We start from the raw sequence: 27,266 nt of genomic DNA, 5'->3' as shown, positions 1-27,266 counted from the left end.
TATTTCTTCTTTCCCCCCACAAACTTACCCGCCACCCATCCGACCAAGGACACCCTTTTTATTTTCGAGGGCGCTATTCTCTCTTTCAGTCATCCCCCTCTTTCCCTGACCTCTCCCTCTCTACCTGGAAAGTTTTTCCCCCTGACCGACAAGTATATCTACCCATCACCTTTCTTTCAACCTGCACTCCCTCCTTTTCGAGTCCACAGCTACCCCCTGCTACTACCACCGCTGCCAGTTAACGACTACGATGCGTCTTCCGACATCTCTCCTTGCTCTCATCCTTCTCTGCATTTCAGTCTCTGATGCAACACCCATCATGGCCATTCGCCACCGAGGCGGTGATGGCGTGATTCGTCACCGTTCCGCGTTCAACGCCACCAATGACCATCCTGTTCTCGCGCGAGCTCCACCTCCAGGGAATTTGCAGAGGTCCATTCAAGGCCGTGCTGCTCGACGATGTGCCGCGAGGTCGTCGTCATCCACACCTCCTGCTTCGACGTCGACTAGTTTTACCGTTCCAGGGAATGTCGGCTATGACCCGGGAACGTCAACCTCATCTACGCCATCTCCCTCAAACACTCCAACGAAGGTTATCCCTCAGTATTGGCCGACGAAGACTCAGTCTGGGTACACGTATGAGGCTACAAGAGCCAGTCCTACCGATGCGTTCCTAACTTCCATCTCCGAGGTCTGTACAGTACTTGCGATTTACTGCATTCTTCTTTGTTCTCAACCTGACCCTGCCCTTGGATGATTGTACGCAGGCCTTGAACAATGATAATAACCCGGCGTTCCAAAAGACGTACACTGGCGATCTAACATACTACGAGACGGGCATTGTTGCCTGCGGCGATGTGAGTCCTAATTCTCAATTCAAAATTTCCGGGTTTCCTCCTCTGACTAGAGTTCTTGCCTGAATAGACGTACACAGACGACACGCTCACTGCAGCGGTCTCTCACCTGCTTTATAACTCTTGGCCAGGTGCTATTTCCAACCCAACCCGTGCGTATCCGTCCCCCGGTTTCCATCGTAGCCAGTAGCTGACCTGTGGTCTTCGTCTCCTGACTCAGTGAACCCTATCTGCGGTCCTTTTACCCCAGGTCGCAAAGCCCTCAACAGCGCCGGCCTATTTTATGATGCAATCACCTCATCAGTAGGTTCTGTCTGGATCGGAGGTGATGGCATCCCATCATGCGATCCTTCAGTTAAGGTCCAATGCCACTTGCCAATGACAGTCACCATCACAAACCCTGCTAACGGGAAGAGCGTGAGCGGGGTCAAGATTGTCGACGAGTGTGCCGGGTGTAAGGGGATCGGCGACATTGATGTGACCCGGACAACATTCGGGATGCTGGGGGACGCAGATCAGGGAAGGATAAGTGGAATCCAGTGGAAATTTGATGCTTATTAGCCTGTTTTTTGTTCTTCCTTTCGTTTCCACCCTCATGGTGCGCTGGACTGCTCCACGATGCACTTCGGCCATAATGCTTGCATTAAGCCGGGTCTGGTCTTGCTACTGTTCATCTCGACGCTGGTCGTTCTAATTGTCTTTTGAAGTGGTTTGACATCACTGTTCCTACTTTACTTTTTCTGTACTTACATGTATTGGGTAGACGGGAAATGAACAAGGGAGAAGAGATGTCATATTGTGTGGCCGAGACTCGATGTCTCGGGACTTTAGAGTAATAGACTCTGCCCATAGAAACACTTTGACTGACTATTATGTGACGCCGTGAGCATTGACTCACATCGAACACGGGTTCTTGCTTGTGTCATTTGTCTCGTCGAGTAGGCAACCCCCTCGTGTTCCCTTAAAGGACGCACCTCTGATTATCATGAAAACTCTCGTTCCTCTTACCGTTTTTCCCGCCTCACAGCGTTTCATCGTAGACTGAAGATGCCGTTATCCATCTCCTCCAAGCTCACAGCGCTTCCTTCCCGGATCGACCCCAAGCGCAAGAGTCTAAGGCACTCTTCCATGCCTATGTCTCTCCATGTTGAGTATCGGCATGGCACTCCTACGGGGATGGGGATGAATGATGGTAGCAGAAGGGTGATAAGCGCAGGGCATGCGCCTTGTGTCAACAATGCCGAGACTACCTTCTATGGCAGACCGCCGACACCTCCCCTGAGTGCTATTCCCGAATTCAGCAAAGCATCGGGAGTGAAAACCACCCCGAGACTTAGGCCGCCTACACCTTCACGATCTTCCCTCGGTACTTCCTGCGCTATTGAAATCAAGGCTCCTCAATTAGATCGGCAAGAGATACCGAGCTTGATCATTACGCCTCCTGATGAGGATGGTTTTAGTGGAAAAATTCTGGGGGAAGACTCATCTTGCGTTCGTACCAAGACGTGTGGGTTCCTAAGAGTAGGTGCAACCTTGGATGTTGATATGACCAAGTCAGAGGATGAGCCTCCGAGGGGACGGTCAAGGCTGAAGAAGGTATGTTGTGTTACCTTTGATTCGTTTAAGGTCGTTTTGACGTGAGCCTGGTTGCTTCGTTCAGGTTCTCCACAAACCGGCTCCCTCCGTTACGCAGCCCCTTCGGAGCATCCATGATACCAGCCCCAACGACTTCACAGGGTTATCTAACCTCAAAACTCCCCCAGCCGAGGAGATAAACGGTCCCTTCGGAGACATTTTGGCCGCTATCAAAGACTCCATCGAGGAGTCCGAGAAAAGGCATGATCAGGATGAAAGGATCGAGTTCAGAGGCGTCATTGGGGAGCCAGACGTCTCAGGTATGTTCTTGTCTCTCTTTCAGACCACGAACGAGAGTGAGAATCGTACTGCGTGTGAGACATCTTTAGCCCCCGCGGAAGCTGATCATGGCCCACTGGCACTGGGTTCCAAGACTGGGGAGGTAGCTCCACAGAATGGCGACGTTGAAGTCACCGTCGGGTCTCGTCCCCGCTCAACTTTGCTCGGCCATGCACCGGGGAAGAAGTCGCTTAGTCGTAAACTCTCTCGCATCGTCACGAAAACACCTTCGATCGTGAACTTCTGGGGTCACCGGCATGCTGGACGTTCTTCATCATCACCATTCTTGTCTAGAAAGGGTCCCAGTGATCAAGCTCAACCACGTTCAATGTCTTCCTCGTTTAACCTGTCTCGAAGTCCGAGGATAGCGTTTAAATCCGATCAGATCGAGGTGCGGGTTCTATCAGCTGGACCACAGAACTGTTCTCCGATGTTCAACTCTCCCGAGGTCGTTTCGTGCAGCACTACCGCGGAGGGATCCCCTTCGCTGTTCGCTCAGTGTTCAGCAGAGACTGTGGACGAGTCTTCTTCTAATGGTGCTCCGCAGATCTCTCTACTCTCCCCGCAGAGGTTTAAACCGAAGTACGAGGCACGATATCCTGGTACTCGGGAGGAGCTTCTTGCTCCTCTGACCTCAAGGGCTGCTACTGCACTATCTCGTCTTCACGATCATTGAAGAGCTCATCTTCATCTCGTAAATTCGCCAGAAACGGGAAGTCACTTAGAGAGAAACGCAGGACGCACGACCTGTCCCAACCAGAACCACATCCTTCCGCCACTCTCATTTGACTCATTCGTTGCCCATGATGTTCTGCACTACGTGCTTGCCTCCGTTTTTATCCGCCACTACAGTATGTCCAAATGGAGGCGCATGGGTGGCCCCAACAAGTTCTCCGTGCGTTCATTGCGGAGGCGGTCGAACCGGACCGCAAGGTCCTCTAATGCTCGTCGTATGTCGAGTAGGAAGGCTTCTCCTGGGGATACGGACAAGCCACTGCCTCCTGTACCATCTCTGAAGGTTTCTACGACTTCTTCGGACGAACTTGATGGGGTCCCGCCTTCGCCTCTCTACATTTCATCCAATATAGACGTGTCAACATCAGGCGGTACCAACACCAAAGGCGCGAACGGGAATGAAGCTTTGAAGGAACCCTTCGTCGTAAATTTTGGTCCTAACCCGGTACTTGATTTGGAGATTCGAGAAGCTCACGATGAAGCCGGAACCACTGTGGCGGATTGGCTGCTTTAATGGACCAACTGTATGTGATCCCGTCCATATGCTGGGTTTTCGTATGTACAGCGAGCAATAGTGAACCCACATAGTGGGATTCGCCTGTAGAAATAGATTTTCTAAGGACAAGGTCGCTCCACCTAGCCGAAAAGTTCATATCCCCACGCGCTCGTATGTACAGAGAGTAATAGCAGACCTATACGAGGTTAGCTCGCAGCATTAATAGATCATCCTAGAGGACAAGTGTTGTTTCGCCATGCCGGAAAGTTCTTATTCCGGTGCGTGTGATCTTCAACAAGGAAGGACAGTTTGGGTCCGGACATTTGACCAGGGCATCCGTGGTCATCCAATCCGCGTGGGAGGTTGGACGCTGCTTTGCCGCCAAAAGGGGAAGGACGCTCGCTTTTATGGGATATCCATTTCCCAACCCAGGCGTATTTCGGGGTTCCGTTGTTGCCCCCAGGGATGATGATAGATGGTATGAGATAGTAGAATGAGATTCCGAATGTGTGTGAGTTTTTCATGCGTGGGTTTAGAACATTTAGTGGGGAATATGAAAACTGGACTAGCTTACCCAGGGAGTAAATCGAGATGCCCTGCCCTGGAGGTAAATATAGCATCTCTCCTTCAAGTGTAAAATAATCGCCAACATGTGCTCCACATAGCAAACGAGGTGGTGCACTTGTGTCGCTATGTGAAGGTTCACCAGAGCCCTGGTCGACAACCACCTCGACTTTGAGGTCGTACAATTGAAATTCGTCATTTCGAAGTAGCTCCCCTGCTATGTTTGAGCCCCCCGTCAATGCCGGCGAGGTCCCTTCATTGGTAGCTGGGATAGGCAATTGTGTTGGGGAGGACATGTCGACAGTAATTGGGGTCGAACGTATGAATGCCACAATGGGGACCTGGTGAGAGCTTGGGAATAGTATGACCCAGTGCACACAGCCACGGAGGAATGAAATTGGCACAAGAAACGAACGAGTATTGATACAGTTGGATAATGATGCAAAATCAGCGTGGATTGTGCGTAGACTTAACGACGATATGCAATACACATGCAAGCAATCCCCACCCAAAAACGACAGGTAGTGTCAAGGAGGATTTTCCAAAACCAAACCCCCTCTTCAGAACAGTTGGGGTGTATCTGTACGGCACAGCGTGTTCTTTGGCATTTGCTGGGGACAAGAGCGGAGTTTTCTTAACGCGTACTGGATTGCAGGCGGGTGGCGGCGCATCTCGGGCGGAAATGGGGTTCCTGAGCGTTCCTAGGTTGGTCACAGAAACCTCAACGATGTCGCCAGGTTTAAGGAACACGGGAGGCTTGAAAGAGCTACCAATGCCAGCTAACGGGGGGGGGGGGGGGTAAGTTCAGGCGTAAAGCATCGTGATATCAATGGCTTGCCTGGTGTACCCGTAGCAATCACGTCACCAGGTTGAAGACTACCATGAAGTGGCTGATGAGGGACAGCAAAGTTTGGAAAGTACTAAAACGGGCTCACGTTGTTCCCATGGAACAAGTCTCGACCAGAGTCGGGATGTCAAAGATCAAGTCATTGGTCTTTGAATGCTGCCTCACTTCTCCGTTCACTCGAGTTTCGAGAAGAAGGTTATCCCAATCAAGTGCAGACCCTGCGTGGGATCATAAGTACCAAAGCTGGGGCTGAAAGTTAGATTTGACTTACTATGGACAGCGAACGGACCCATGGGGCAAAATGTATCTAACGACTTGCCGATATAAAACTGTTTATGATCGCGCTGACGGTCTCGTGCTGATATCTAATGTAGGAGTCAGACATATCATAGGCAATGCACGGGGACACTTACATCATTAACAATGGTCGCCCCCCAAATATGTTTCCATGCCTCCTCTTTGGGGATGCCAAAGCCTCCTTTCCCAATGATAATTCCCACTTCTCCCTCGTAATCGATTTCCTTTGTGACGTTTAAATGGTGATATATCTCCGCCCCAGTCGGGATAATCGAAGTCGCTCGCTTAGTGAAGAACATCGGGAACGTTGGTGGCTGAGGGGCCGGCTCGCCATCCCTGGACAATGATAAGTCAGACACATCATAAACTGGCAGATATTTCTGCGATCGTGGAAGAAACATACTTCGGGTGGTCGCGGAAGTTCTTCGCAATGCCAATGACATCTCGACCCACGAACGGGGCCTGGATGTGGACGCTAGCTACGAGCTCGCTTGGCTTGCCTCGCCTCAACGATGGAGCGATCGCATCCCAATCCTCTACCAAATCATACATATCATCGACATAGTTCTCCCCAACCACGCATGGGTGAACCTCCTGTCCGGAGACGATGCCGATGACCCCTCGAGGGAAGTACTTAGACTTGTCTAACCAAGGTCACCCAATGAGCAATTCTGCACAAAGTATAGAACGAGGAAACTGACACGAAATGAACTTGGACTCCATCGTAGCCAGTGATGGGAATCGCAATTAAGTCTGGGGTACTGTACAACACATTCCGCCCTCCGGACCCGAGTTCGGTCTCGTGCTTTGGCAAGTTGCCGAAAGCAAACTGATGAGACGACTCTTCAGAGCAAGAGGTGACATTCTCATCAGCCGGGGTACCATCATCATCATCAAGCAAGCAAGCAGTTTGACAGCGGCCGACGGGGAGGAGACAAAAAAAACTTCCCCACAGCCGACTCGAACGACTGACCTCGTCATTACTAGTGACGCGCTCTACCAACTGAGCTAGCGGGGACAACCTCTACAGGGACTGAATTCATGTTACTGCAATACTTAGCCTAGCACATTAGATTCCTCAACACACCCCGATGGTATGTCGTGCTGCGCCAGGAACTCCGTTGGTCACACAGCCACATACTGACCTATGTCACAGAACCACCTGGAAAAGCCGGTGAGTATATTCCACTGAATGAACGCGTCGATCGAAGAACGCCCACAAGATCTTCACAGCGTCGATCAGCGATGTCCGTCCATTCGCGTCAATCTTGCGCGGAGTCATGCTCAGCAATGTCAGTCTGCAGTGTTGCTCGTATCGCCTGAGGCTTTAACGTCGTGTCATAGCGCGCGACGCTGATCATTAGTAATGCTGGCATCACTGTCACCGTTGAAGAGATGCGGACATCATTAGGGAAGTTGTGTTTATGACAGCGCCTCGTATAAATCACCTACCTTGCTTGTTGTAGCCAAGGCTTACGTGCTGAAAGCCTTTTTCGATGAATTCGAGTACAACCCTCCTCTTGAAGTCGTTCAAGATGGGGGCATGGGCGAGAGTGGCGGCCCGACGACATTTGAAATTGCGCTTGACACCTTTCTGGAGTGCTTGAACGTTTTTGGATCTGGTAATCCCTCAGCATCTTTTGCACCCGAGCGGGGGTCTGGAAAACGCGGCGGTTGGCAAATGCGGGAAGGCGAAGAGGACACGGAGGAACCCCGTCCTAGGGACAATGCTAAGGTGTCCTGGAGTAAAAATGCTGAACGAGCGACCATGATGAAAATGACATATCAAGAAATTGGGGCACCTTTATCTATGATTTTGTAAGTGGATCGCAGGCCCACTTTCCGCTCCAATGATCCAGATGAGTCGTTTTTAGAGCTGAGGAGGCCTCCGGACCGACGACCACTGTCGAAATGGTGACACTCGAAGCGGCAGAAAATTTGGATCTGCCGTTCGATGATGGCGAGACGTCGGTATCAAATAAGAATTTTCTTACTCTAACTCATTCATGCAATTTTGCAGAATTGCACGCATCATCATGAAAGTGAGCATCTGGCGCTGGCTTCGCGGTGAAATACTGACTATCCCCTTGGTCCGGCAGTCTTCGTTATTCCGTGATGCAGTGACTGAGGTTGATGCCACATGCGAGAGGTTATCCTTCATCTGCACTCCGCGATCTGCCCAGCGTGCCCAGATACAGGGCAGTAATAATCGTGGGCCTCAGATACGGGCTGTGAAACCAGCGTTCCGAATACACGCAGCTGGAGCGTATGGTACAACAGAGGTAGGCTTAATGTGATACACTCAAAACCCAGAATGAACCGCTATTAGATGGATTTTCCAAATGATCGAGACGTTTTGGAGACATTCGATTGCGATCAACCCGTTGAGGCCACGTATGTCGTCCTTTGTTCACTGCTCGTCCTCCCCGGTTAGCGAACATTGCAATTTTAAGATACAATTTCAGACCACTTTATCGTGTGGTCCGGTCCTTGACTTCCTCAGCCAAAACTTCAATACGAATAGAATCGAGTGGGCTGCTGAGTATTCAATTCCAGTTGCCCAAGAATGGCTTCGATCATGCTTTCATTGAGCTGCTGGTAAAGCTAGGTTTATGAGACCATCGGAGCACCTCTGATTTTCATTCCTTATTAGAGCTTGTCGAAGGATACAGAGGAGGTTGACGAATAAACGGTTTCGTGCATGTTGTACTTATTCTATGACATAAATATATATTAACATCTAAATCAAACCGTCGAAATACGATGAAACTGATGATCGGGATGCAGGAGGAGGGAGTGACAAGGATGATGAAGTTCGCTTCGATCGTGGCAGGTAGTCCTCAATGATGTCTGTAAAAGTAACCGGCGCTAACAAAGGCGTCAGTACGGGTACAAGTAGTGTAGCAAAAAAAAAAACTCACCTGTAGGTTTTGGAGTGGATAGGGGCAACGCGGCCTTGCTTAGGCCAGCAAGGATGATGTGGCGGACAGTTTCCGCGTCAAGTCCCTTCGAAAGGGAGAGTTACAGAACTGAAACCACACGCGTGCCTAATAGTACATAGTCATACCTTCTCTGGTACTGGCTTAGAAACTGAGGCGAAGAGATTTCCTGCTTTTCCTTAGGACCCTTACTAGTACCCCATGGGCTTGACGCCTTGCCTATGTGGGCTAAAATGTCACCTTTGGTGAGCATGCCGCGAACGCCTGTCCCTTTGATTGAACGGAGGTCGTGCGCCAAAAGACGATTCTGCAGGACTAATCGTTGCACAGAAGGAAACAGCGGGCGAGAATGGAAAGGTAGCTTGTGGTTAGGCTCGTGGAATGACTGGGACGCGAGTGAAGGCGGAGATGAGGGTTCGATTGGTGAAGGCGGATCCACGTTCTTTGGTTGTGGCGAAGACACCTTCTCTGAAATCTCAATGTTTGAGATGTCATCGCCCTCCTCCGCGAGGATGGCAATAACTTTCCCCACGGGAACGTTTTTGGTGCCGTCCCCCAACTGCAAAGTATGTGAACAATCGCCAAGCGCGGATCCGATGGGAAAAAATCACTATTATTTTTCCAAGGACACCATCCTCCTGTGCTTCGACGTCAATAGTAGCCTTGTCTGTTTCCTACTCCAGGTCAGAAATTGCGAAAGTGAGCATGTGAAGAGGGAACACGAACAATCTCGAGAAGTATGTCACCAGCCTCAAAGGACTCGCCTTCCTTCTTCTTCCAGCTTGCTATCCCTCCTTCCGTCATTGTAGGGCTCATGGCTGGCATCCCGAACTCTGTGATGGCATGGCGCGACCGCGAGGAATGAATTTCTGGATTCGAACAAAGTTAGCGACCTCTGGTTGGACGCAGGAGGGAAGCACCCACCACGCCTCAGTACAGCCCCATACAACCTCGCAGCATTCCTGACAGAAAAGACGGACGCCATGTGGGAGTCGCCAAACTTTGAGAAACTTGGCACGGAAGCAAAAGTACACAATTGGCTGCGACCTAAGACGCGCCGTTGTGGTGCGTGTTGGCATCGAGATCACACAAGTCCTTGACTGCAGTTGTCCTACGTAGAATTACTCGGACACAAGAGAGGTGGCCAACATGAGTACAACAGCTCCTGGTCTTGGTTTAGACGTTGTGAACATAGTCAACAAGCTCCAGGTGCGGCGCAGCCTTTCTTTAGTGCAACTATTGGAGGGCCTAATATTGTCCATGGCTTCCATAGGATGTCTTTACGGCTGTTGGGAGCAGTGCATCTCAAATCGATCTTCCGCAAATTTGTGTGCTAGGATCCCAGTCCAGTGGCAAGAGCAGTGTGCTTGAGGTGGGTCATTGTATATTCGCTCGCGATATTTGAACGACAGCGCCTTGGTGCCATAGAACATAGTTGGTGCGTGAAAAGAGTGACTTTTGAGGGGGACTTAACTTCTTTACATCGCATGCGTCTGCAGGTCGTGATTTCTTGCCGCGGGGAACTGGCATTGTCACTAGGAGACCTCTGGTGCGTCTAATTCGCTCACTCTATAGCGGGGATCTGAGCTTTCAAACAGGTACTGCAACTGATCAATCGACCTGTTCCTGCGACTGCCCCAGCTGGGGCTGTTAAGATTGGTTAGCATGCTCACGGTGGATAAAGTCACGCAGATATTTATACCCGTCATAGATAAAGGGAACGATCCTAACGCAAATGAACATGAATGGGGAGAGTTCCTGCACCTTCCTGGCCAGAAAATATACGATTTTGATGCCATACGGAAAGAAATTGTTAGAGACACTGAAGCCAAAACTGGCAAGAACGCAGGGATATCACCAGTCCCCATCAACCTACGGATATTCTCCCCGAACGGTAGGATTACATACTGGATTCCTTGTCATCTAATACCAGCGCTAATCATTCCGGCCAAGTCGTCACTCTCACTATGGTTGATTTACCCGGTTTAACCAAAGTACCCATTAACTTTCTGACGCCTGTGCCACAGTTGCTTGAGATTACGTTTTCAGGTGCCCGTTGGAGATCAGCCCCGAGATATCGAGCGACAAATACGCGACATGCTAATGAAGTACATTTCGAAACCAGGGTGTATAATCTTGGCAGTCACAGCAGCGAACGTTGATTTAGCGAATTCTGATGGTCTCAAGATGGCTCGAGAAGTGGATGCTGACGGTTCTCGAACCATTGGGGTTCTCACCAAAGTTGATCTTATGGATACTGGGACGGATGTAGTGGACATCTTAGCAGGAAGAGTGTGCGTGGAGACCCAACAACCGTCTTGTTTGTCAACTGCTAACTAACAACCAATGTTCAGGATTCCCTTAAGGCTGGGATACGTAAGTTCTATCCAAATTTTCCTCACATCAATGTTGACCTTATTGGCATCCCTAGGTGCCGGTTGTCAATCGGGGACAACGAGATATAGAGACGAATAAAACCATCTCGGCCGCTTTGGACCATGAGCGCCAATTTTTCGAAAATCATTCAAGCTACAGAAGCAAGGCTGTCTACTGTGGAACACCATTTTTGGCAAGAAAACTGAATATGGTGAGCAAGTAGTTCTTGGTTTTGAGCCCGGCGCTGATAGACCCTCATTGTCCAGATCCTTATGCATCATGTCAGTCTGTTCTGCACCGCCAGACGACGCACGGATACTAATATTATTTAGATCCGAGCGACATTGCCTGATATCAAGACCCGTATACAACAACAACTGCAGAAATACCAAGCCGAACTAGTATCACTTGGAGGTCCACATGGTGATTCATCGGTATAGACCCCATATTTATCTCTTCACTGCCCGTTCTAATGTGGAGTACTTCAGAGTAGCGTTGTACTCTGTACTATTACAGAGTTCTGTCAAGAGTTCCGCCATGTCATCGATGGTAGTATGAATGACCTTTCTCTCAATGAGCTGTCGGGCGGCGCACGGATATCATTCGTTTTTCATGAGCTCTTCAACAACGGCGTCAAGTCTCTCGATCCATTTGATCAGGTCAAGGATGGAGACATCAGGACTATTCTCTATAATTCATCGGTGGGAATTTAGCTCGTATTTTTCCGGAGACAGCTGAACACATCATCCAGGGCCACACGCCTGCGCTGTTTGTGGGGACGACAGCCTTCGAAGTCATTGTCAAACAACAGATTCGCAGATTAGAGGAGCCAGGCCTTAAGTGTTGTCAACTCGTCTATGACGAACTAATTCGGATTCTTGGCCAGCTACTTAACAAAGTTGTAAGTAGCAGTGCCACGATGTTCCCAACAAGCTTCGATTTTTTGCCCTTTTACAGCAATCATTCAAGCGATACCCGCCCTTCGTGAGAGGCTTAATGCAGTTGTCATTAATTTCTTCAAGACGGCGATGATACCTACAAATGCATTAGTTTCTGATCTCGTTGGGTTGGTAGAATACTTTATACACGTATGTATCCTTCGACCTGAAAGTTCTACACCAATAGCATGCAGGCAGCCTATATCAACACCACCCACCCCGATTTTCTTAATGGACAACGCGTATGCCTCCCAATACCTTTCAATACCATCCACGACGTAACTGTTTGACAGGCCATGACCATCGTTACTGAGCGTATCAACGCCAGCAAACCCCCGCCCGCAGCACCAGATCCGAAGAGTGGGAAGCTTGCACCGGGTCAGATCAATAACAATAAGGATTTGGACGTGGAAGCAAAAAAGGAAGAGCCTGGCTTCTTTGGCTCATTCTTCCCCAGCAAGGCGAAGAAAAAGGTGGGGCCTGTGATGGAAGCAGTGAGTGATTCTTCCTGACTGGAAGATGACCATCATGCTGATCCGGTTTCAGCCCCCGGCTGTCATCAAACCACAGCTAGCCTTGAGCGAGAGGGAAACGATGGAAACCGAGGTTATCAGTGGGTGTTGGACCAATATGTGCAACTCGCTATCTAACAACTGCAACCAGAACTCTTGATTCACTCCTACTTCAACATCGTGAAGCGCGAGATGATTGACATGGTCCCCAAGGCTATTTCACTGATGCTGGTTCAGCACGCGAAGGACAACTTGCAAAAGGAACTCCTTCAAGAGCTATATAAACCTGAGATCTTGGACGAACTGCTCAAAGAAAGTGAATTTGTTGTCAGCCGGAGGAAAGAAGTAACGTCGATGTTGACTGCATTGGTCAAGGCTGAAGAGTGAGTAATGCACAATCGTCGTTTCTTCGAGCCATGAATTGACATCTGCGGCCCACCAAGGATTGTGTCTTCGGTGTAGATATCACCTTGCTTCGAGTGCCTTTTTTAGTTTACGTTCATCCCGGGATTCCATCACCGTAATACATGATGTCTTTTTTGCTCTAGACTTGGGCACAAACGGGAAAAGACTATCCTTTCTACAGCATGTAGACAATACCGCCCGTTACAGACAGTGAGTCAGAACATCACATATGCATCACTGGGCAGGGCAATTGCATAGGCTTTACGGTGCTGCATCGTCTGCTGCTGGAGCTTATGCCAGAGCCGGGAGGGATTTTAATTGGTGATCGTAGAAACTACATCAGCAAGCCCGGGATTGGAATTCTTGTCACTCATATGGATATCCTGGCACTGCAACTGGCGCAAAGCTATGAAACGCGCGGCCCTGCACTGGCCGACTCTGCACTCCATCAACTTCTAGTCCTGTAATATTGTCCTCTGTAGTTTGTTCGGGGTGACGAGATGGATGGAACGTAACCAAGATAACCAGTATACATTACCTTGAACTTTTTCCGGACATGTCCCTGCTCCGCCATAGCATCTGGCGGTTGGTTCTCGAGAATCGAATTCCGGCTGTAAGCAAATGTTTTCAGCCTCTGAATTTCATTTTTTCCCGAAAGTCCTGTGGGTGCCTCAGTCATCGTCGGCGAAGGTAGCAGAGCTAGAAAACGTGAGGATCTGGATGAGGCGCGGCTGGGTTGCCGGGGGTTCGATGTCAGCGGAATGAGGCTAGAACCTGGCGACGTTGACGAAGGTGGACCTTCAAGGGGGTTACGTTCCATCATATCGAAAGGTCGTTTAAACGAAGCAGAGAAACCGGACGAAGTCTGGCGGGGCCTGACCCCAAGAGCGAGAGCAGTTGAAGTCGGGGAGGACAGCAGGAACGGCGAGGAGGAGCGGACTTGGGTAGTGCGAGAGGCGATATCGTCCATGCCAATGCCGCAGCCTACTTGAGCAGTTTCACTAGTAATAAACGGGAGCTTCTCGTTTATTAGTTGGTTGTGCAAATGCCATCCCATTCGAGTGCTGCGAGGTGTGCTCTCCAAACGTTCTATAAAGGAACCCTGACGGCCCCAATATTGACGATCAGTCGAAGATGCTACAAGTTGTGGACCAGAATCCCGGATGGGTGAAGAGGACGAGGGATCGGTAGGCAGATGGGGGACCCTGAGGGCGACCGGTTTGGGGGGGATGGGACGATGGTTAAAAGCATTACCGTCCATGTTTGGTACATTGCGAGGAATGACTTTAGCAAGCTCGTTAACAGTGTCTTTTAAACCTGTTATTTGACCTGTGAGTGAATGCATTGAAGCTTCATGAGCGGATTTTTGAGAGAGTATAAGCTCCTGGATTTGAGCCAGCTCCTTGGAATGTGTTCGCTGCATCTCCAGGAGTTGTTCTACTCCCTTGACATGTCTTTCGGCGAGCTCTTTTTGCTGCTGAATGGAAACGGCCAGTTGCTGGGTAAGAGTAACGCCAACCTGACAAACGATGAAAACTTCTGGCCGGCACCTACTGGAGATAACTTACTTGTCGGATTCATCTTGTTTGACTAGAATTGCATTTTGCTGTTCCCTGGTTGTGCTTATCAACTCTTTCGTCCCGCGCTGAGCTTCTTCAAGCGATCTCATGAAGTTGTTCTGTATATTCGATACTTGAAAGAGTGTGTAGAGCTCAGAGACGATAAGGACACGTAAGAACGCGCTAACATAGGAGTTTTGTCTCTTCGGTTGCCTTGAGTTGACTGTCTTCTGCAATCTTGGCGGCTTCCTCCACTTGACGTTTCGCGAGTACTACATCTTTAGCCAGACTGCTTACTTGACTTGAAAAACTTTCCAAGGAGCCTTGAGTATCGCTGAGAAGCAGCGAAGAGAAGTCGATGTCTTGTCCTTGGGATTGAGAGGTGGAGGCTTGAAGTTAACTGGGCCTTCGATTGCTTGGTTCGTCGATAAGAATGACCAAAGAGGAGTATGAACTCCTGAAACAATCTTGCTACTCTCTTCGCGGAGGTGCATAAGCTCAGGTATATCGAACATGATCGTTCGAAGTGTGTTCTCACGCCTCTCACCTAGCCTTTTTTTCCCAAAAAAATTAGCCACTTTGTTTTTCGGCCATATTTAACTCCACCACCACAATAACTATCCCCACTGGACCTGACGCTGCGACAATGACAACAAGACAACAGGAAGATGTGCTGGTAGCCACCATCGGCACCGTTGTCGAGAGGTCGCAGCGGACGATGAGGTATCTGCGATCGATCCACCTGATTCACCAATACAGAGTTGGGCCTCTCATCAATCATGGGATGGTAGAGATAAGTTCGAGATGAACAGCAGTGGCGATGTGGTTACCTGAGAATAGGAATTGGAGCAGGAACAAGGGTTTGAGCATTCGAAAGGGAGGAGGCCATAACGTCAACGGCGATCACGATTTCGTTATTTAAGTGTTGGTGAGTCAAAAGTGGATCGAGTTGCTGACTGTCGATCATTTTGCATCGGTTAAACCGTCGTCGTCGTTATGCCCTCCTTTCCACTATCGCGCGATCTTCGTCTGTCTCTTCCAGCGGGCGCACCGGGTGAGCCACGTTCGCCGTTATGTACCCGCATAGGATATTTGTCATACATGTACGTCCACCACCTGCCATGTATATAACGTTTTTGCTTACTTGCGTTTAGGTTCTTCTGCCTACTACATGTATATTATATGAGATGGCTTATATCGGGATTTTTTCAGGCCGTCTATCAAGGATCCATCGCACAGTTACGCGAACAAGTAATGGGCTCGCCTGTCACGCAACAATGTGGCGCAGTTTTGAGGGTTGAAATTATATGTCCAATCCAATGTAATATTGCGAAGTCATAGAGGCTGGAATATAATACGTCCTGCTTATCCGATCCTCACAAGCACCGTTCCACCAAAACTCGGGTGGACCAGCCGTTGAGCGTCAATCAGGTGGACGTGGGAGTTGATGGACGTGGGGCATCTATCTACAATGGGAAGGGTCCTGCTCATCGTGAATTCGAATAGCGGGGATGGTGTTACAGGAAAACGTCTCATTGAGGGCGTCGTTTGCCCGATCCTATCCAATGCCGGGGTTGGCTTCAGCTTACACTTTACATCATCTGCTGAAGAGGCAGGAAATCTCGCGGAACTGCACATAGCATCCTCATCGGAGTCAGGAAGACCCACAATTCTGGTTGCAGGAGGCGATGGGACTCTTCATGACTTGGTCAACGTCCTGCATACCAGGGCGGGCAGCCCCAGGTCGACGTTTCCGGGTGTTGATTTTGTGCTCATCCCCACTGGAACTGCAAATGCTTTGTACCACTCATTCTACCCTCCGGATGACCCCCTGCGCACTTATTCCAACATACCCAACGACATTCAAGAGGAAGACCTGTCAAAGCTGAAGTCCCTCATATCGTACCTTGAAAAGACGGGACGACGAGAGCTCGCGGTGGCCCGGACGTCTATACACCAGCCAGATTCTACTCAGCCTCCATGCACTATCCTCTCTCTTGTGGTAAATTCTACATCTCTTCACGCCGCAACCTTGGATACTGCTGAAAAGTATCGCTCCACGATTCCGGGCATCGAGCGCTTCAAGGTTGCAACTGCCGAGAATATCACGAGGTGGACAAATGCCGAAGTTCAGTTCTTGCCGAGTGGCGACACGAACAGTGTGCTCATCTGGGATCCATCAAAGCAGAATTCGTCCCCGCCCAAGATTCCGCGGACCCTGTGTCTATAAATGGTCCATTCTTCTACTTCTTGTCGACGATAAATGTCGATCGCCTCGAGCCCGAATTCGTCACGACGCCCTTGGTCAGGCGAAAACCAGCGGCGTCGAATCAAGCGCTGGATTTGGTCGTGATCCGGCCGACCCGAAACCCTAAGTATGCGGGCGAAATCGAAGGGGCACGTCAAGCTTTTGTTCAACTAGCTCTTCCATGGTTCAAGGCCGTATACAACGGTGGAAAGCATTTAGACATCGCTTATGAATCGGAGGGAGAGCTGGTGTATATGACGGAATACTATAGGGCAGGGGGCTGGAGGTGGACCCCGAAGGTCCGTGATTCTGTGCACATTCTACAGGGTATTCCGACAACGTTTTGACTTGACACCTTACGCTCAAAGGACGATGACTATGCATCCAGCCTCGTTTGCGTTGACGGAACTATCGTCAAAATCCCTGCAGGTGGATACGCGGTAGCGGATGTTTTGCCTAGGTGGCCAAGCGGGGATGGCTTTAATGTATGGGTTTGAACTCCTGAGGAGCTCGTGGTTTCAATTTTGTTGGCATCATCGATGGCCAGCACGATGATGCGATCTCCTACTCATCCTTCTGGGCTATATTCGTTACAAGTAAATGTTTTGCTGTTGCACATGCATCGGATCACGGGCGTGGGACAAAAAACCGGCCCGCCCACAGATCCGATCCTCCCCCACGTTTCATTGAATGTTTACTTCCCGGCTGTTCCAGGCTGCTAGATCTTATTTTCCAGTTTTCAGAATGTCCACCGCTCCGGTGACTCCTCCACTCAAAGCTAAACCTTTCCGAGTTGCGCTCGTGCAATTGGGTGGCATCACGGGTGACAAGAGCCACAACTTGAAACATGCTAAAGATATGATCCTGAGAGCAGCTGCCGGTCTAAACTCGCAAGGGGGAAAACCAGGATTAGTAGTGCTTCCTGTCAGTATGCTGGTATCCGATTCGTCCTGGCTATGATGATAAGGGATATCGCGCTCCTGTTTTCAGGAATGCTTCAATTCTCCCTACGGCCATGTACACTTTCCCGAATACGCGGAGACCATCGGATTCACTCCCGGTGAACCTTATGATGTCGAATCGAGCGAGAGCGAGAGCGTGAAAATGCTGTCAGCTGCTGCTAAGGAAGCTGGCGTCTGGTTGATTGGAGGTGTGTCACTGCGTTCTAAGATTTGCAAGCCATTACCTATTTCTTAGGCTCCATTCCGGAGCGAGAGGAATCTACGGGAAACCTTTATAATACTTCTACCGTGTATTCCCCGAAGGGTACATGCCCCATAAAGTGCTGATTTTGCGGATGCATCTAATCGTTGGTTGTTCAGGTGAACTAATTGCTTACCATCGAAAATTGCAGTACGTTCTTTATCGCTTCGTTCAGTCGTTCAGTAAATGGCATTTTATGATCTGAAAGCCTCTTTGACATCGACATTCCGGGAAAGATTACGTTTACTGTAAGGGTTTTGCGCGGGGAATCTCATTTTCTCTATTTTACGTTGCCCAACCACCACAGGAAAGTAAAACCCTCACTGGTGGGAAAGACATAACGCAGTTTGAAACTGGCGCGTAACCCCAAACTTTCTCGTCTGTAGTGCATGTTAACGATCTTTCAGATTTCGGACGGATTGGACTGGGGATATGTTACGACGTTCGTTTCCCCGAAATGGCTATGATTGCTGCACGTCAAGGTTGTATCGCAATGATATATCCCGGCGCATTCAACTTGACTACGGGGCCACTTCATTGGGAACTTTTGGCTCGTGCTCGGTCCGTGGGTTGCGGTTGAACTCAAACATTCTACCGACAGTCCGTATTGTATAGTGCGGTTGATAACCAAATATACATCGCGCTGTGCAGCCCTGCAAGGGATCTCACCGCAGGGTATCATGCAGTATGTCGCTGCCTAGTTTTTCATTTCTCAGTCGCTTATTGAAGGTCCGACAGTGGGGTCATTCTTCATTGGTCGATCCAATGTATGTCTGTACACATTGAATATCATACATGGAACTCACATTGGCACCACCCAGGGGAAAGGTCACAACAACTACAGATGAGAAGGAGGACATCATATACGGTGACGTCGGTGAGCCCTTTGTTTTCGTGTTTTACTGCCATGGCTTATCCCCCACCCACGATAGATCCCGACGTTGTCCAAGAGACACGGTCCAGCATACCAGTCACTGTACAAAGACGGTTCGATGTGTACAAGGATGTGGCTGCCTGATCGTTTAAAGACGTATGGACACACAACATTCTAAACAAGCTAAATTGTGCTGTGTACAACGGTTGAATAAAAGTTTTTTAAATTCCTTGGACCATAGTGTCTGAGTTGGATCAGACAAGATGGACTTAGGGGTCTCGTCGAGTGACAGCGATTGTCATAGCGCAGGAGAAATCGCGCATACGTGGCTCATTCCGGGGAAGTTGTGACGAGTCGTACTCCTCTAGTTTATCTGAAAGCGGAGCTATTTGCATGATTTACCTCCCCAGGCCTCCACGTCAGTGAACGAGCCGCACAAGACTACAGTATGCTCATAAGATCGCGGTTGGCAAACGCAGTATTTATATCATCGGGGATGCGGAAACTTCAAAATCATACTGATAGACGAAAAAACATAGGACAGGTACGTCTTGTTGCATGTATAACGTACGTCCGTGAGCCTCTCGCCTGACATTCAGCATTGACAGATCGATTACATTTTGACTGGCGTTATTAGTCGTATCTGCAGACCAGGCGAGTGTGTCCAAGGCCCGTTGTGTACTAACGCCTTCACTGTGGAGGTAAAAGTGTGTGTTGGGGTCCATTCACCTGTGACAGCTTAGGGACCTGAATCCAACACGGAGGAAACCACAGCTTTTCGTTGTCTAAGAGCGTCGCAGAGCCGAGTAGAAGTCCGAGGCGGCGCACACTAGTTGAGTATGCGCAGACAGATCCGGTGCACAGTTGAAATTGGGTGGTATATGCAATCTTTGCAGTTCCGCGGCGGGTAAGTGCCGGTCTACGTCGTCACTTCACTTTGGCTGGTACTGCAGCCTATCTGTTGTGCACAGATGCATCTTGTTCGCTGTGAATTTTTTCATGCATGCTGTGTTTGAGCTGAATTGCCTTTTGCAGTAAACAGAAATATTTGATTCCGAAACCATCACGAACAGCAAATTCTTGCCGGTAGGGGTGTGGCGATTGCTCCTCGTGGTGATCTTTTGACGTCTTCTAACGCCGCGCTGGACTACATAGGGGCTTTCTTGCTCGTTAATTCCGAGCCTGTATAGAGTGCTGTTCCCCAGTCCGCCTCAAGATGGCCGATACTTATTCGAAAGGCACGCGTGTCTGGTTTCCGGACAAAGAACTAGGATGGATTTCAGCCGAAGTCACCGCTGCAGTCAAGTCGGCGGCTGGGTCGTTGAAGCTGACATTCGTCGATGATCGGGGGAAGGTCCGTGTGGAGCACTGCCTTTGCTATTGGGTTCAACCATTCAACTGGACATCTCCCTCCGCAGGAAATTGTAATCGACACAACCGTCAAGGCTGCTCAGGGAGGTAATGAGCAACTTCCTCCTCTTCGAAATCCCCCTCTACTCGAGACCTGTGAGGATTTGGCGACGCTATCTCACTTGAACGAACCCTCCGGTAACGCGTTCTCCTAATGTCAGTTGACTTACGTTCTTATGATTTATTATAGTTCTCCACGCTATTCAGCAACGATATGCTCAACATAGTATCTATACATATTCCGGAATTGTCCTTATTGCTGTTAATCCCTTCCAGCGCGTGAACTTGTATGGGCCAGAAACAATTCAAGCATACACCGGTCGGAAGAAGGGCGAGCTTGAGCCCCATTTGTTTGCCATCGCCGAAGATGCTCACACCAACATGCGCAAGGATCGCATTGGGCAGACCATTATCGTATCCGGAGAGAGTGGAGCTGGGAAGACAGAATCCGCAAAGTTGATTATGCGTTTCCTTGCGTCTGTTAATGGTTCCGAAGGGGATGCCAAGCCTAAGACCAAGTCATTAGAAGACTCTAGCGAGATCGAGCGTCAGATGCTTGCAACAAATCCCATCCTCGAAGCATTTGGCAATGCAAAGACTGCGAGAAACGATAACTCTTCACGGTTCGGAAAGTATCTCCAGGCATGTGTTTTCATACTTTTTTTCGAAGAGAATTATTCTAAGTATCATGGGCAGATCCTGTTTGATAACAAGAACGAAATTGTTGGCGCACGCATACGGACATACTTGTTAGAACGATCTCGCCTGGTGTACCAACCAGAGACTGAGCGCAACTACCACATCTTCTATCAACTTCTTGCTGGAGCCCCCGCAAAGGAGCGAAAAGATCTCGGTTTAGACGATCTCTCCAAATTTTTCTACCTCAACCAAGGCGGTCCTGGTGCAGTCACTGTGGACGGGATTGACGACGCGGAGGAGTTTCGGGATACTCAAGCAGCTCTCTCGACTGTCGGAGTCAGTGTGGAGAAGCAATGGGCTGTGTTCCGCCTCCTCGCTGCCTTGCTCCATCTCGGCAACATCAAAATAAACGCTATGAGAAATGACTCTTCGATAGACGATCATGATACTTCTTTAGTCCTTGCTACGAGGCTATTAGGACTTTCCCCCGTCGAGTTCAAGAAGTGGACGACTAAGAGGCAAATCAATACACGTAATGAGAAGATCGTTTCGTCACTGAATGCTGCTCAAGCGACGATTGTCCGTGACAGCGTTTCAAAGTTCATCTATGCATGTCTCTTCGAATGGCTCATCTCGATGGTGAATGACAGTCTCGCAGGCGAGGATGGCCAGGGAGCCCTTCTTGCTGAGTCATTCATCGGCGTACTCGATATTTACGGATTCGAACACTACCCCTATAAGGCCCCATCAAGAGGTGGCGGGGGACCCCCCACGATCGCAAACTCATTCGAACAATTCTGTATTAACTATGCAAACGAGAAACTTCAGCAAGAGGTAGTTGGTTCCTATCCTGTTTACTCTCCTTTCTAACTCCTCTCTCATTCTAGTTCAATGCCCACGTCTTCAAGTTAGAACAGGAGGAGTATGTTCGAGAGCAGATCAATTGGACCTTCATAGATTTCTCCGATAATCAGCCTTGCATCGACGTTATCGAAGGCAAGCTGGGTATCTTGTCTCTCCTCGATGAAGAATCTCGGCTGCCAGCAGGAACTGATGCTTCCTTCATAACGAAACTCATGAACCAGTTGGCGACTGCGACCCACAAAGATGTCTTTAAGAAACCACGATTTGGGAATACGGCCTTTACGATCGCGCATTATGCCATTGATGTCACTTATGAAGCTGAAGGATTTATTGAAAAGAATCGGGATACTGTTCCCGACGAACATCTCGCTCTACTAGCGTCGACCAAAAATTACTTCTTCAAAGAGGTTCTGGATGCTGCCCTTGCTTCTGTGAAGCCCCCAGATGCTGTTCCACAATCCCCCGCTGTATCAGATTCCGGCAGCACCGCGTCAAGACGGTCCTCCGTAATCCCTGATCCTGGTCGGTTGTCATTTTCCGCTGCCAGTGGACGCGCCGGCTCGCCATCGGGTGGCTCAGGGACGAAGCGGGGTGTTGGCCCGGGTGCCATTGCAAAGAAGCCGACACTTGGAACCATTTTCAAGAACTCCCTGGCGAGTCTCATGGACACCATTGGCATGACAAATGCCCATTACATCCGTTGCATCAAGCCCAACGAACAGAAGAGGGCCTGGGAGTTCGCCCCTCAGCAGGTTCTGAGCCAGTTGCGTGCTTGTGGTGTTTTGGAAACCATCCGTATCAGCTGTGCTGGATACCCAAGTCGGTGGACATACGAAGAGTTCGCTGAACGGTACGCAATTTATCGTATCATCTTGGCTCAGCTGGCTTATTATTTCATTAAGGTATTATATGCTCCTTCATTCTTCGAAATGGCGCCTAGCTCCAGACACCACGACCTTATGTAACGAAATTCTTAGAGCTACTATCCCGGACTCAGACAAGTTCCAGTCAGGGTTGACGAAGATTTTCTTCCGGGCGGGTATGCTTGCTGCACTTGAGTCGTTGCGATCGAAGCGTCTCGCCGAGCTTGTCACCTTGATTCAGAAGAATGTGAAACGACGCCTTGCCCAACAAAGGTATCAACTGATGAGAAGATCTGCAATTAAGATCCAGACTTGGTGGCGAGGTATTCTCGCTCGGCGGTTCGTGCTTACTGTTCGCAAAGAGGCTGCTGCTCTCCGGTTTCAATGCGCAGCGAGGGCTTTCATCCAGAGGCAGAGATTTGTGTCGGTTCGGCGTTCTGTTATCAAGCTGCAAAGCCGTAGGTATTTTGACACCTGCCATATATTTCCACCACTGACATGACGTCTCATCAGATATCCGTGGCTCCCGGGAGAGGGCTCGGGTGCAGGCAGAGCGAATTACGCGAGCCGCAACGCTCCTACAGTCTCTGTTCCGTGGGGTGTAAGTGTTATGCGGTGATCATGGTTAATTCTTACTCAACCTGCGACTGGCGACCTAGTCTTACTAGAAGGTCTTACCGTTCAGATGTGAAGCATGTCATCTGGATGCAGTCCTGCATACGCCGTCGTTACGCTCGCCGTGAACTTAAAGCACTGAGAGCGGAAGCACGGTCAGCATCCAAGTTCAAGGAGATATCTTACAAGCTCGAAAACAAAGTCGTTGAGCTCACTCAAGTATTGCAAACCCGCACAAACGAGAAGAAGGAGCTTTCATCACGCCTTGTCGAGCTTGAGCGCCAGTTGCAGACCTGGATGAACAAGCACGAGGAGATGGACAATAAGGCTAAACAGCTTCAGAACGAGATCCAGACTGCGCACGTACCGAAGTCACAGTTTGAGGAGCTTTTGGCGGCCAAGCAGGGTCTAGATGCACGCCTGGGGGAGTCCACTCAGAAGATTGCCAGCCAGGAAGAAGAAATCAAGAATCTCACAGCGGAACTGGAGCGTCAAGTACAAGAGATGGAACAGAAGTCGAAGGCGGCAGCGGAGGAGATGGCGGCAGCTGTAAAAGCAGCGGAGAAAGGGCCATCTTATGCTTCACTCAAAGCCGAGCTTATGCAGCTACGAGACCAACTCAACCGCTCGAACGCGCTCAATGCGCTCACGAAATCCGCTCGCGAACCCACCTCACCAGGCTTGAAGACTTTCGACACTCAGCAGAACGTGCTTATTACCCCCACCTCAGCTAATGGATTTGTTGGGAGACATCAAAGGCGCCACAGTTCCGCGGCTGCGTACGGGAGCTCTCAAGATGCTGCCTTCCGCGAGGCGCCAGACGTTCCTGTCGGGTTCTCGCGAAGCCAGAATCCAAAGGCTGTGTCTATCGCCTTTAACGGTGTTGATGGTCTTCGAGGCTTCCGGCCCAATGGATTGGGTCGTATTTTTGACGATCCAGCTGAGGAGAGAGTGAAGCTGCTGGACGATGCTCAGCATCTTGACGAGGATGTCCTTGATGGTCTGATCAGAGGCCTCAAGATTCCCACCCTCAACCTTTCGAATCCACCCTCCATCAAAGAGGTTCTCTTTCCTGCGAATCTCATTGCCCTTGTCACCAATGAAATGTGGAAGTTTGGCCTCATCCCTGAAAGTGAACGGTTCCTGGCCAATGTGATGCAAACCATTCAAGCGCACGTTATGGTTAGTGATTTGGACTTCAGTTCGTGCTGCTCGCAACTGACATTTGCTTGCAGTCTTTCAACCGGGAGGATGCTATTATGCCAGGGATCTTCTGGCTATCAAATGTTCATGAGCTGCTTTCTTTCATCTGTATGGCTGAGAACGACATGCTTCAAGGGATCGGTCCTGGTGGCGAAGTCCATGGGCGCGAGTTTGACTGGGCGGACTATGAACGTCTGGTTTCTATCGTCAAGCACGATTTGGACAGCTTAGAGTACAACATCTATCACACTTGGATGCTCGAGACCAAAAGACAACTATCCAAGATGGTCATCCCTGCTCTTATTGAGAGTCAATCGCTGCCAGGTTTCACTACCAACGATGGGGGAGGCAGGCTATTTGGCCGTCTGATAAACACTAACACTACTCCCGCATACAGCATGGATGATCTACTGAATCTTCTCAACAAGTTTGGAGAGCTCTGAAGTGCTTCTTCGTGGAAGAGTCTGTCGTTCAGCAGGTTGTTGTTGAACTGCTGAGACTGATTGGCGTCACGAGCTTCAACGATCTCCTGATGCGTCGCAACTTTTGTTCCTGGAAGAGGGGTGCGTTGCAGCATATTTTGCATGCCGAGATTTCTGGCTTACATGCATCATTTCAGCGATGCAAATTCAATACAATATCACTCGCATCGAAGAATGGTGCAAGTCGCATGACATGCCCGAGGGCACTCTCCAACTGGAGCATTTGATGCAGGCCACTAAATTACTGCAGTTGAAAAAGGTATATTGAATGCTGGCATGCCTGAGGACACAGCTGACAAGCAATTCAGTCGTCTTCGGCGGATATTCAGATTATATATGATGTTTGCTGGATCCTTACCCCTCTCCAAATCCAGCGAATGTGCAGCAATTACTACGTCGCGGATTATGAGGTATGTTTATTTTTCCATCAATTCCTCAATTGGCTCACCTCGTCCTTTCTAGCATCCCATATCTCCCGAAATCCTCAAAGTTGTCGCGTCTCGAGTCATTCCCAACGACAAGACTGACCACCTATTGCTCTCGCCAGAAACAGAAGACGTTGGTCCATACGAGATCCCTCTCCCCCGTGAAATTGCCGGCCTTGAAACATATGTGCCTGCGTACCTTAACGTTCCTCACATTCGACGTCTTGCCAGTCTGGTAGAGTGAGGCATTTCTTTCTACTTTGTAATCTTTGGTTTTGCTGCGTCCTACCTTACGTAATATTCTCTTTCCCCGTATTGGTCTATAATGCATTGTTATTATTTCTTTTGCTGGCAACTTATTACTGAGGTCTGTACCCTCAAACAATCATAAGCAGGACGGCTGGGCACGAGCCTGTTACTGAGGATCTGGCCTGACTCTATTGCCCGCTTCCGGAAGCAAGTTTAACACGCGTCTCTATCCATCGACCCCGATCAGAGTTGTACATGATGCCAGAGTAAGTCTTTTTGCACATGGAAAACGCGTTATTCTCTCTAAGGAGAAGCATGATAGCTTCGTCCCGGCTGAAGGCTTTAATGCCAGCAATGAACGCGACTGGGCCGCTACTCTTGGTGAGAAGTGTTGAGCGTGATTCCGTGAATAGACCTTTTCACTGTCGTTCTGGGCAACCCAGGTATGCTTGACTGGGATAAGACCTCTGTTGTCTTCACCAAGCGTGAACTCGTTGATTTCCTTCGGTATTTTGTCTGTGGTTTGTGCCAGACTTCATCTCACCGCCTGGGCTGTAGCCACATGGGAGTGACCGTTGATACGGACTGGAGGAACGTCTCAAAGCTTCCCAGTGCGTTTTTTACTGTTCATACTCGGTCAAAATGGCTAACCACACGTAGAATATGCTTCGATCGGGAGGTTTAATGGTTTCTTGTCAGCAGAGAACAAAGAAACATGTACGCCCATGTTACGACCGGCGTGTATTTCGCCTGCTAAACAGTGAATTGTGCCGTGCTGTAGCATCTGCCTCCGCTCCTTCTGCTGCTATCCCACCACCTGTTCAGGCTGCTGGAGGCTTCAAACCCTCACGTCGTGTCCGTGTGAGTCCAGATCCCCGTTCACTGGTTGGTGACAGTATTAACATATTTAAGAGACCGTTCCTGGTGGCCCTTCTACAATCAATAAATTGTTCGGAGAGGATGACGAGTCTTCAACTTTCCCCCCACCTAAGGTAGCATCGGTATGTGTTTTGACCAAACTGCGCCCCATCTCCGCACTTCGACTCTCGATCACAGCCTCCCGCCACAGCCACCGAGCCTCCAACTTCTGATGAGCTAGAGAAGAACCTTGACGAACTATCGTTAGAGGAAACCGAGAGGCAAGCCGCTTTCAAAACCGCTTTTAAGCCCAGTAGGCGTGTCCGAGAGATACCAGGAGGACAGGACACCATTTCCCAGTTGTTCGCCGGTGAAGACGAAGGGGTGACGGGAAGCACAAGACCATCCCGTCGTGTTAGAACTGCCCCTGGTGGGGAGTCGAGCGGGGTATGCCTTTCATAACTGTGTTCCCATCATTTACGTTAATTGGTTGTTGATAGATTTTCGACTGAATTCTCATCCCTGCTGCGCCTCTTCGGGTCATCCGACTGTCATCCGCTGTTTGAAATGTCAGTCATCACATCAGACATGAATACTACGGGGCTTTGTGCCTCAGCCATGAAGAAATGTGTTGCCTGTTCTCTGACCCTCAGAATTGAGAGCCTCTGATCCAGCACTTGGGTCTGCCCCTTGCCAGAGGGATGGGTGTGCGTAAGGATCGCCTTAATATTTATGTTACGTCGACTTAGCACTGGTCAGTGGTGGGTGCGTTACACGCATCTGTATTAATATCCTGCATGGGAATTTAGCAACAACCGAAGCAGGCATCAAAAATTACACCGCCCCCTACACAGGGCATCGAAGTAAGATCCTGGCGGAGTTCCATGTAGGATTAGG

The 27,266-nt window shown here is 49.6% G+C and overlaps 12 protein-coding genes and 1 non-coding gene across 13 annotated transcripts; 8 read left to right on the top strand and 5 right to left on the bottom strand.

The window, feature by feature from the left end:
* Window positions 1-43: 43 nt before the first annotated feature.
* On the top strand, window positions 44-1,397 carry EI90DRAFT_3288318 (uncharacterized protein; the record flags this gene model as incomplete). The annotated part of the gene is made up of 4 exons (XM_039067108.1): window positions 44-691; window positions 768-857; window positions 925-1,006; window positions 1,075-1,397. Coding segments are annotated over exons 1-4 (936 nt in total), but the record flags the coding sequence as incomplete, so codon positions are not given.
* A 552-nt stretch (window positions 1,398-1,949) lies between these two features.
* On the top strand, window positions 1,950-4,217 carry EI90DRAFT_3050785 (uncharacterized protein). Its single transcript, XM_039059784.1, has 3 exons — window positions 1,950-2,450; window positions 2,515-3,427; window positions 3,506-4,217. The coding sequence occupies exons 1-3, from the start codon at window positions 1,983-1,985 to the stop codon at window positions 4,015-4,017; spliced, it is 1,893 nt and encodes a 630-aa protein (XP_038917782.1). The 5' UTR covers window positions 1,950-1,982; the 3' UTR covers window positions 4,018-4,217.
* EI90DRAFT_3050780 (uncharacterized protein) lies at window positions 3,948-4,925 on the bottom strand. The gene is made up of 2 exons (XM_039059783.1): window positions 4,574-4,925; window positions 3,948-4,401 (listed from the first exon to the last, which is right to left on the bottom strand). The coding sequence occupies exons 1-2, from the start codon at window positions 4,857-4,859 to the stop codon at window positions 4,232-4,234; spliced, it is 456 nt and encodes a 151-aa protein (XP_038917781.1). The 5' UTR covers window positions 4,860-4,925; the 3' UTR covers window positions 3,948-4,231.
* On the bottom strand, window positions 4,663-6,710 carry EI90DRAFT_2993863 (uncharacterized protein). The gene is made up of 7 exons (XM_039056156.1): window positions 6,409-6,710; window positions 6,111-6,351; window positions 5,824-6,043; window positions 5,682-5,775; window positions 5,499-5,628; window positions 5,402-5,439; window positions 4,663-5,342 (listed from the first exon to the last, which is right to left on the bottom strand). The coding sequence occupies exons 1-7, from the start codon at window positions 6,428-6,430 to the stop codon at window positions 5,011-5,013; spliced, it is 1,077 nt and encodes a 358-aa protein (XP_038917780.1). The 5' UTR covers window positions 6,431-6,710; the 3' UTR covers window positions 4,663-5,010.
* Window positions 6,653-6,725, bottom strand: EI90DRAFT_t108. Its single transcript has one exon. It is a non-coding gene; the product is annotated as a tRNA-Thr (tRNA).
* Window positions 6,726-6,798: 73 nt separating this feature from the next.
* Window positions 6,799-8,323, top strand: EI90DRAFT_3015105 (Rad1/Rec1/Rad17; the record flags this gene model as incomplete). Its single annotated transcript, XM_039056867.1, has 10 exons — window positions 6,799-6,801; window positions 6,864-6,881; window positions 6,919-6,999; window positions 7,052-7,127; window positions 7,174-7,525; window positions 7,582-7,674; window positions 7,728-7,749; window positions 7,807-7,989; window positions 8,037-8,101; window positions 8,173-8,323. 10 exons carry the CDS (start codon window positions 6,799-6,801, stop codon window positions 8,321-8,323), a joined length of 1,044 nt encoding a protein of 347 aa, XP_038917779.1.
* A 16-nt stretch (window positions 8,324-8,339) lies between these two features.
* EI90DRAFT_501129 (single hybrid motif-containing protein) lies at window positions 8,340-9,686 on the bottom strand. Its single transcript, XM_039067704.1, has 5 exons — window positions 9,571-9,686; window positions 9,373-9,515; window positions 9,258-9,320; window positions 8,629-9,205; window positions 8,340-8,575 (listed from the first exon to the last, which is right to left on the bottom strand). Exons 1-4 carry the CDS (start codon window positions 9,629-9,631, stop codon window positions 8,729-8,731), a joined length of 744 nt encoding a protein of 247 aa, XP_038917778.1. The 5' UTR covers window positions 9,632-9,686; the 3' UTR covers window positions 8,340-8,575; window positions 8,629-8,728.
* A 109-nt stretch (window positions 9,687-9,795) lies between these two features.
* EI90DRAFT_3121400 (Dynamin central region-domain-containing protein) lies at window positions 9,796-12,934 on the top strand (the record flags this gene model as incomplete). The annotated part of the gene is made up of 20 exons (XM_039063391.1): window positions 9,796-9,855; window positions 9,920-10,018; window positions 10,075-10,084; window positions 10,146-10,195; window positions 10,245-10,305; window positions 10,358-10,540; window positions 10,600-10,640; window positions 10,696-10,940; window positions 11,001-11,022; window positions 11,078-11,233; window positions 11,289-11,303; window positions 11,355-11,456; window positions 11,511-11,723; window positions 11,774-11,927; window positions 11,980-12,088; window positions 12,148-12,202; window positions 12,254-12,454; window positions 12,507-12,573; window positions 12,624-12,855; window positions 12,916-12,934. 20 exons carry the CDS (start codon window positions 9,796-9,798, stop codon window positions 12,932-12,934), a joined length of 2,094 nt encoding a protein of 697 aa, XP_038917777.1.
* A 174-nt stretch (window positions 12,935-13,108) lies between these two features.
* Window positions 13,109-14,680, bottom strand: EI90DRAFT_3050766 (uncharacterized protein). The gene is made up of 3 exons (XM_039059782.1): window positions 14,625-14,680; window positions 14,469-14,569; window positions 13,109-14,396 (listed from the first exon to the last, which is right to left on the bottom strand). Exons 2-3 carry the CDS (start codon window positions 14,544-14,546, stop codon window positions 13,326-13,328), a joined length of 1,149 nt encoding a protein of 382 aa, XP_038917776.1. The 5' UTR covers window positions 14,547-14,569; window positions 14,625-14,680; the 3' UTR covers window positions 13,109-13,325.
* A 1,227-nt stretch (window positions 14,681-15,907) lies between these two features.
* EI90DRAFT_3145039 (ATP-NAD kinase-like domain-containing protein) lies at window positions 15,908-17,181 on the top strand (the record flags this gene model as incomplete). The annotated part of the gene is made up of 3 exons (XM_039065226.1): window positions 15,908-16,595; window positions 16,625-16,983; window positions 17,053-17,181. 3 exons carry the CDS (start codon window positions 15,908-15,910, stop codon window positions 17,179-17,181), a joined length of 1,176 nt encoding a protein of 391 aa, XP_038917775.1.
* Window positions 17,182-17,428: 247 nt separating this feature from the next.
* On the top strand, window positions 17,429-18,905 carry EI90DRAFT_3145038 (putative nitrilase; the record flags this gene model as incomplete). Its single annotated transcript, XM_039065225.1, has 11 exons — window positions 17,429-17,608; window positions 17,675-17,834; window positions 17,882-17,950; window positions 18,007-18,037; window positions 18,096-18,135; window positions 18,195-18,243; window positions 18,295-18,448; window positions 18,503-18,572; window positions 18,626-18,654; window positions 18,709-18,764; window positions 18,820-18,905. The coding sequence occupies 11 exons, from the start codon at window positions 17,429-17,431 to the stop codon at window positions 18,903-18,905; spliced, it is 924 nt and encodes a 307-aa protein (XP_038917774.1).
* A 1,010-nt stretch (window positions 18,906-19,915) lies between these two features.
* On the top strand, window positions 19,916-25,614 carry EI90DRAFT_3050755 (myosin 5). Its single transcript, XM_039059781.1, has 13 exons — window positions 19,916-20,115; window positions 20,180-20,309; window positions 20,362-20,813; window positions 20,868-21,644; window positions 21,698-22,524; window positions 22,577-22,995; window positions 23,051-23,138; window positions 23,197-24,334; window positions 24,388-24,718; window positions 24,784-24,918; window positions 24,975-25,096; window positions 25,146-25,247; window positions 25,300-25,614. The coding sequence occupies exons 1-13, from the start codon at window positions 19,978-19,980 to the stop codon at window positions 25,504-25,506; spliced, it is 4,866 nt and encodes a 1,621-aa protein (XP_038917773.1). The 5' UTR covers window positions 19,916-19,977; the 3' UTR covers window positions 25,507-25,614.
* On the top strand, window positions 25,298-26,996 carry EI90DRAFT_3050753 (uncharacterized protein). Its single transcript, XM_039059780.1, has 9 exons — window positions 25,298-25,777; window positions 25,834-25,892; window positions 25,955-26,018; window positions 26,070-26,122; window positions 26,172-26,228; window positions 26,293-26,372; window positions 26,426-26,512; window positions 26,568-26,816; window positions 26,870-26,996. Exons 1-9 carry the CDS (start codon window positions 25,767-25,769, stop codon window positions 26,879-26,881), a joined length of 672 nt encoding a protein of 223 aa, XP_038917772.1. The 5' UTR covers window positions 25,298-25,766; the 3' UTR covers window positions 26,882-26,996.
* Window positions 26,997-27,266: the final 270 nt, after the last annotated feature.

Source organism: Cantharellus anzutake (assembly GCF_015039405.1).
Source record: "Cantharellus anzutake strain C23 chromosome Unknown EI90scaffold_16, whole genome shotgun sequence".
NCBI lineage: Eukaryota > Fungi > Basidiomycota > Agaricomycetes > Cantharellales > Hydnaceae > Cantharellus > Cantharellus anzutake.
Note: the sequence above shows the minus strand (reverse complement) of the source record. Positions and strands in the feature narration are given on the sequence as shown.

Coding starts and splice junctions, on each gene's coding strand:
- EI90DRAFT_3050785 (XM_039059784.1), top strand. CDS start 1,983: ATGCCTATGTCTCTCCATGTTGAGTATCGGCATGGCACTCCTACGGGG. Junction 2,451..2,514: donor GACGGTCAAGGCTGAAGAAG/GTATGTTGTGTT, acceptor TGCTTCGTTCAG/GTTCTCCACAAACCGGCTCC. Junction 3,428..3,505: donor GGCTGCTACTGCACTATCTC/GTCTTCACGATC, acceptor AGAGAAACGCAG/GACGCACGACCTGTCCCAAC.
- EI90DRAFT_3050780 (XM_039059783.1), bottom strand. CDS start 4,859: ATGTCCTCCCCAACACAATTGCCTATCCCAGCTACCAATGAAGGGACC. Junction 4,402..4,573: donor CATCTCGATTTACTCCCTGG/GTAAGCTAGTCC, acceptor ATCCCATAAAAG/CGAGCGTCCTTCCCCTTTTG.
- EI90DRAFT_2993863 (XM_039056156.1), bottom strand. CDS start 6,430: ATGGAGTCCAAGTTCATTTCGT. Junction 5,440..5,498: donor ACTTGTTCCATGGGAACAAC/GTGAGCCCGTTT, acceptor ACTTCATGGTAG/TCTTCAACCTGGTGACGTGA. Junction 5,343..5,401: donor GATTGCTACGGGTACACCAG/GCAAGCCATTGA, acceptor CCCCCCCGTTAG/CTGGCATTGGTAGCTCTTTC.
- EI90DRAFT_501129 (XM_039067704.1), bottom strand. CDS start 9,631: ATGGCGTCCGTCTTTTCTGTCAGGAATGCTGCGAGGTTGTATGGGGCT. Junction 9,516..9,570: donor TGGGGCTGTACTGAGGCGTG/GTGGGTGCTTCC, acceptor GTTCGAATCCAG/AAATTCATTCCTCGCGGTCG. Junction 9,206..9,257: donor GTGTCCTTGGAAAAATAATA/GTGATTTTTTCC, acceptor CATACTTTGCAG/TTGGGGGACGGCACCAAAAA.
- EI90DRAFT_3050766 (XM_039059782.1), bottom strand. CDS start 14,546: ATGAGATCGCTTGAAGAAGCTCAGCGCGGGACGAAAGAGTTGATAAGC. Junction 14,397..14,468: donor AACAGCAAAATGCAATTCTA/GTCAAACAAGAT, acceptor ATCGTTTGTCAG/GTTGGCGTTACTCTTACCCA.
- EI90DRAFT_3050755 (XM_039059781.1), top strand. CDS start 19,978: ATGGCCGATACTTATTCGAAAGGCACGCGTGTCTGGTTTCCGGACAAA. Junction 21,645..21,697: donor ACGAGAAACTTCAGCAAGAG/GTAGTTGGTTCC, acceptor CTCTCATTCTAG/TTCAATGCCCACGTCTTCAA. Junction 25,248..25,299: donor ACTACGTCGCGGATTATGAG/GTATGTTTATTT, acceptor CGTCCTTTCTAG/CATCCCATATCTCCCGAAAT.
- EI90DRAFT_3050753 (XM_039059780.1), top strand. Junction 25,893..25,954: donor CGACTGGGCCGCTACTCTTG/GTGAGAAGTGTT, acceptor TGGGCAACCCAG/GTATGCTTGACTGGGATAAG. Junction 26,123..26,171: donor GAACGTCTCAAAGCTTCCCA/GTGCGTTTTTTA, acceptor AACCACACGTAG/AATATGCTTCGATCGGGAGG.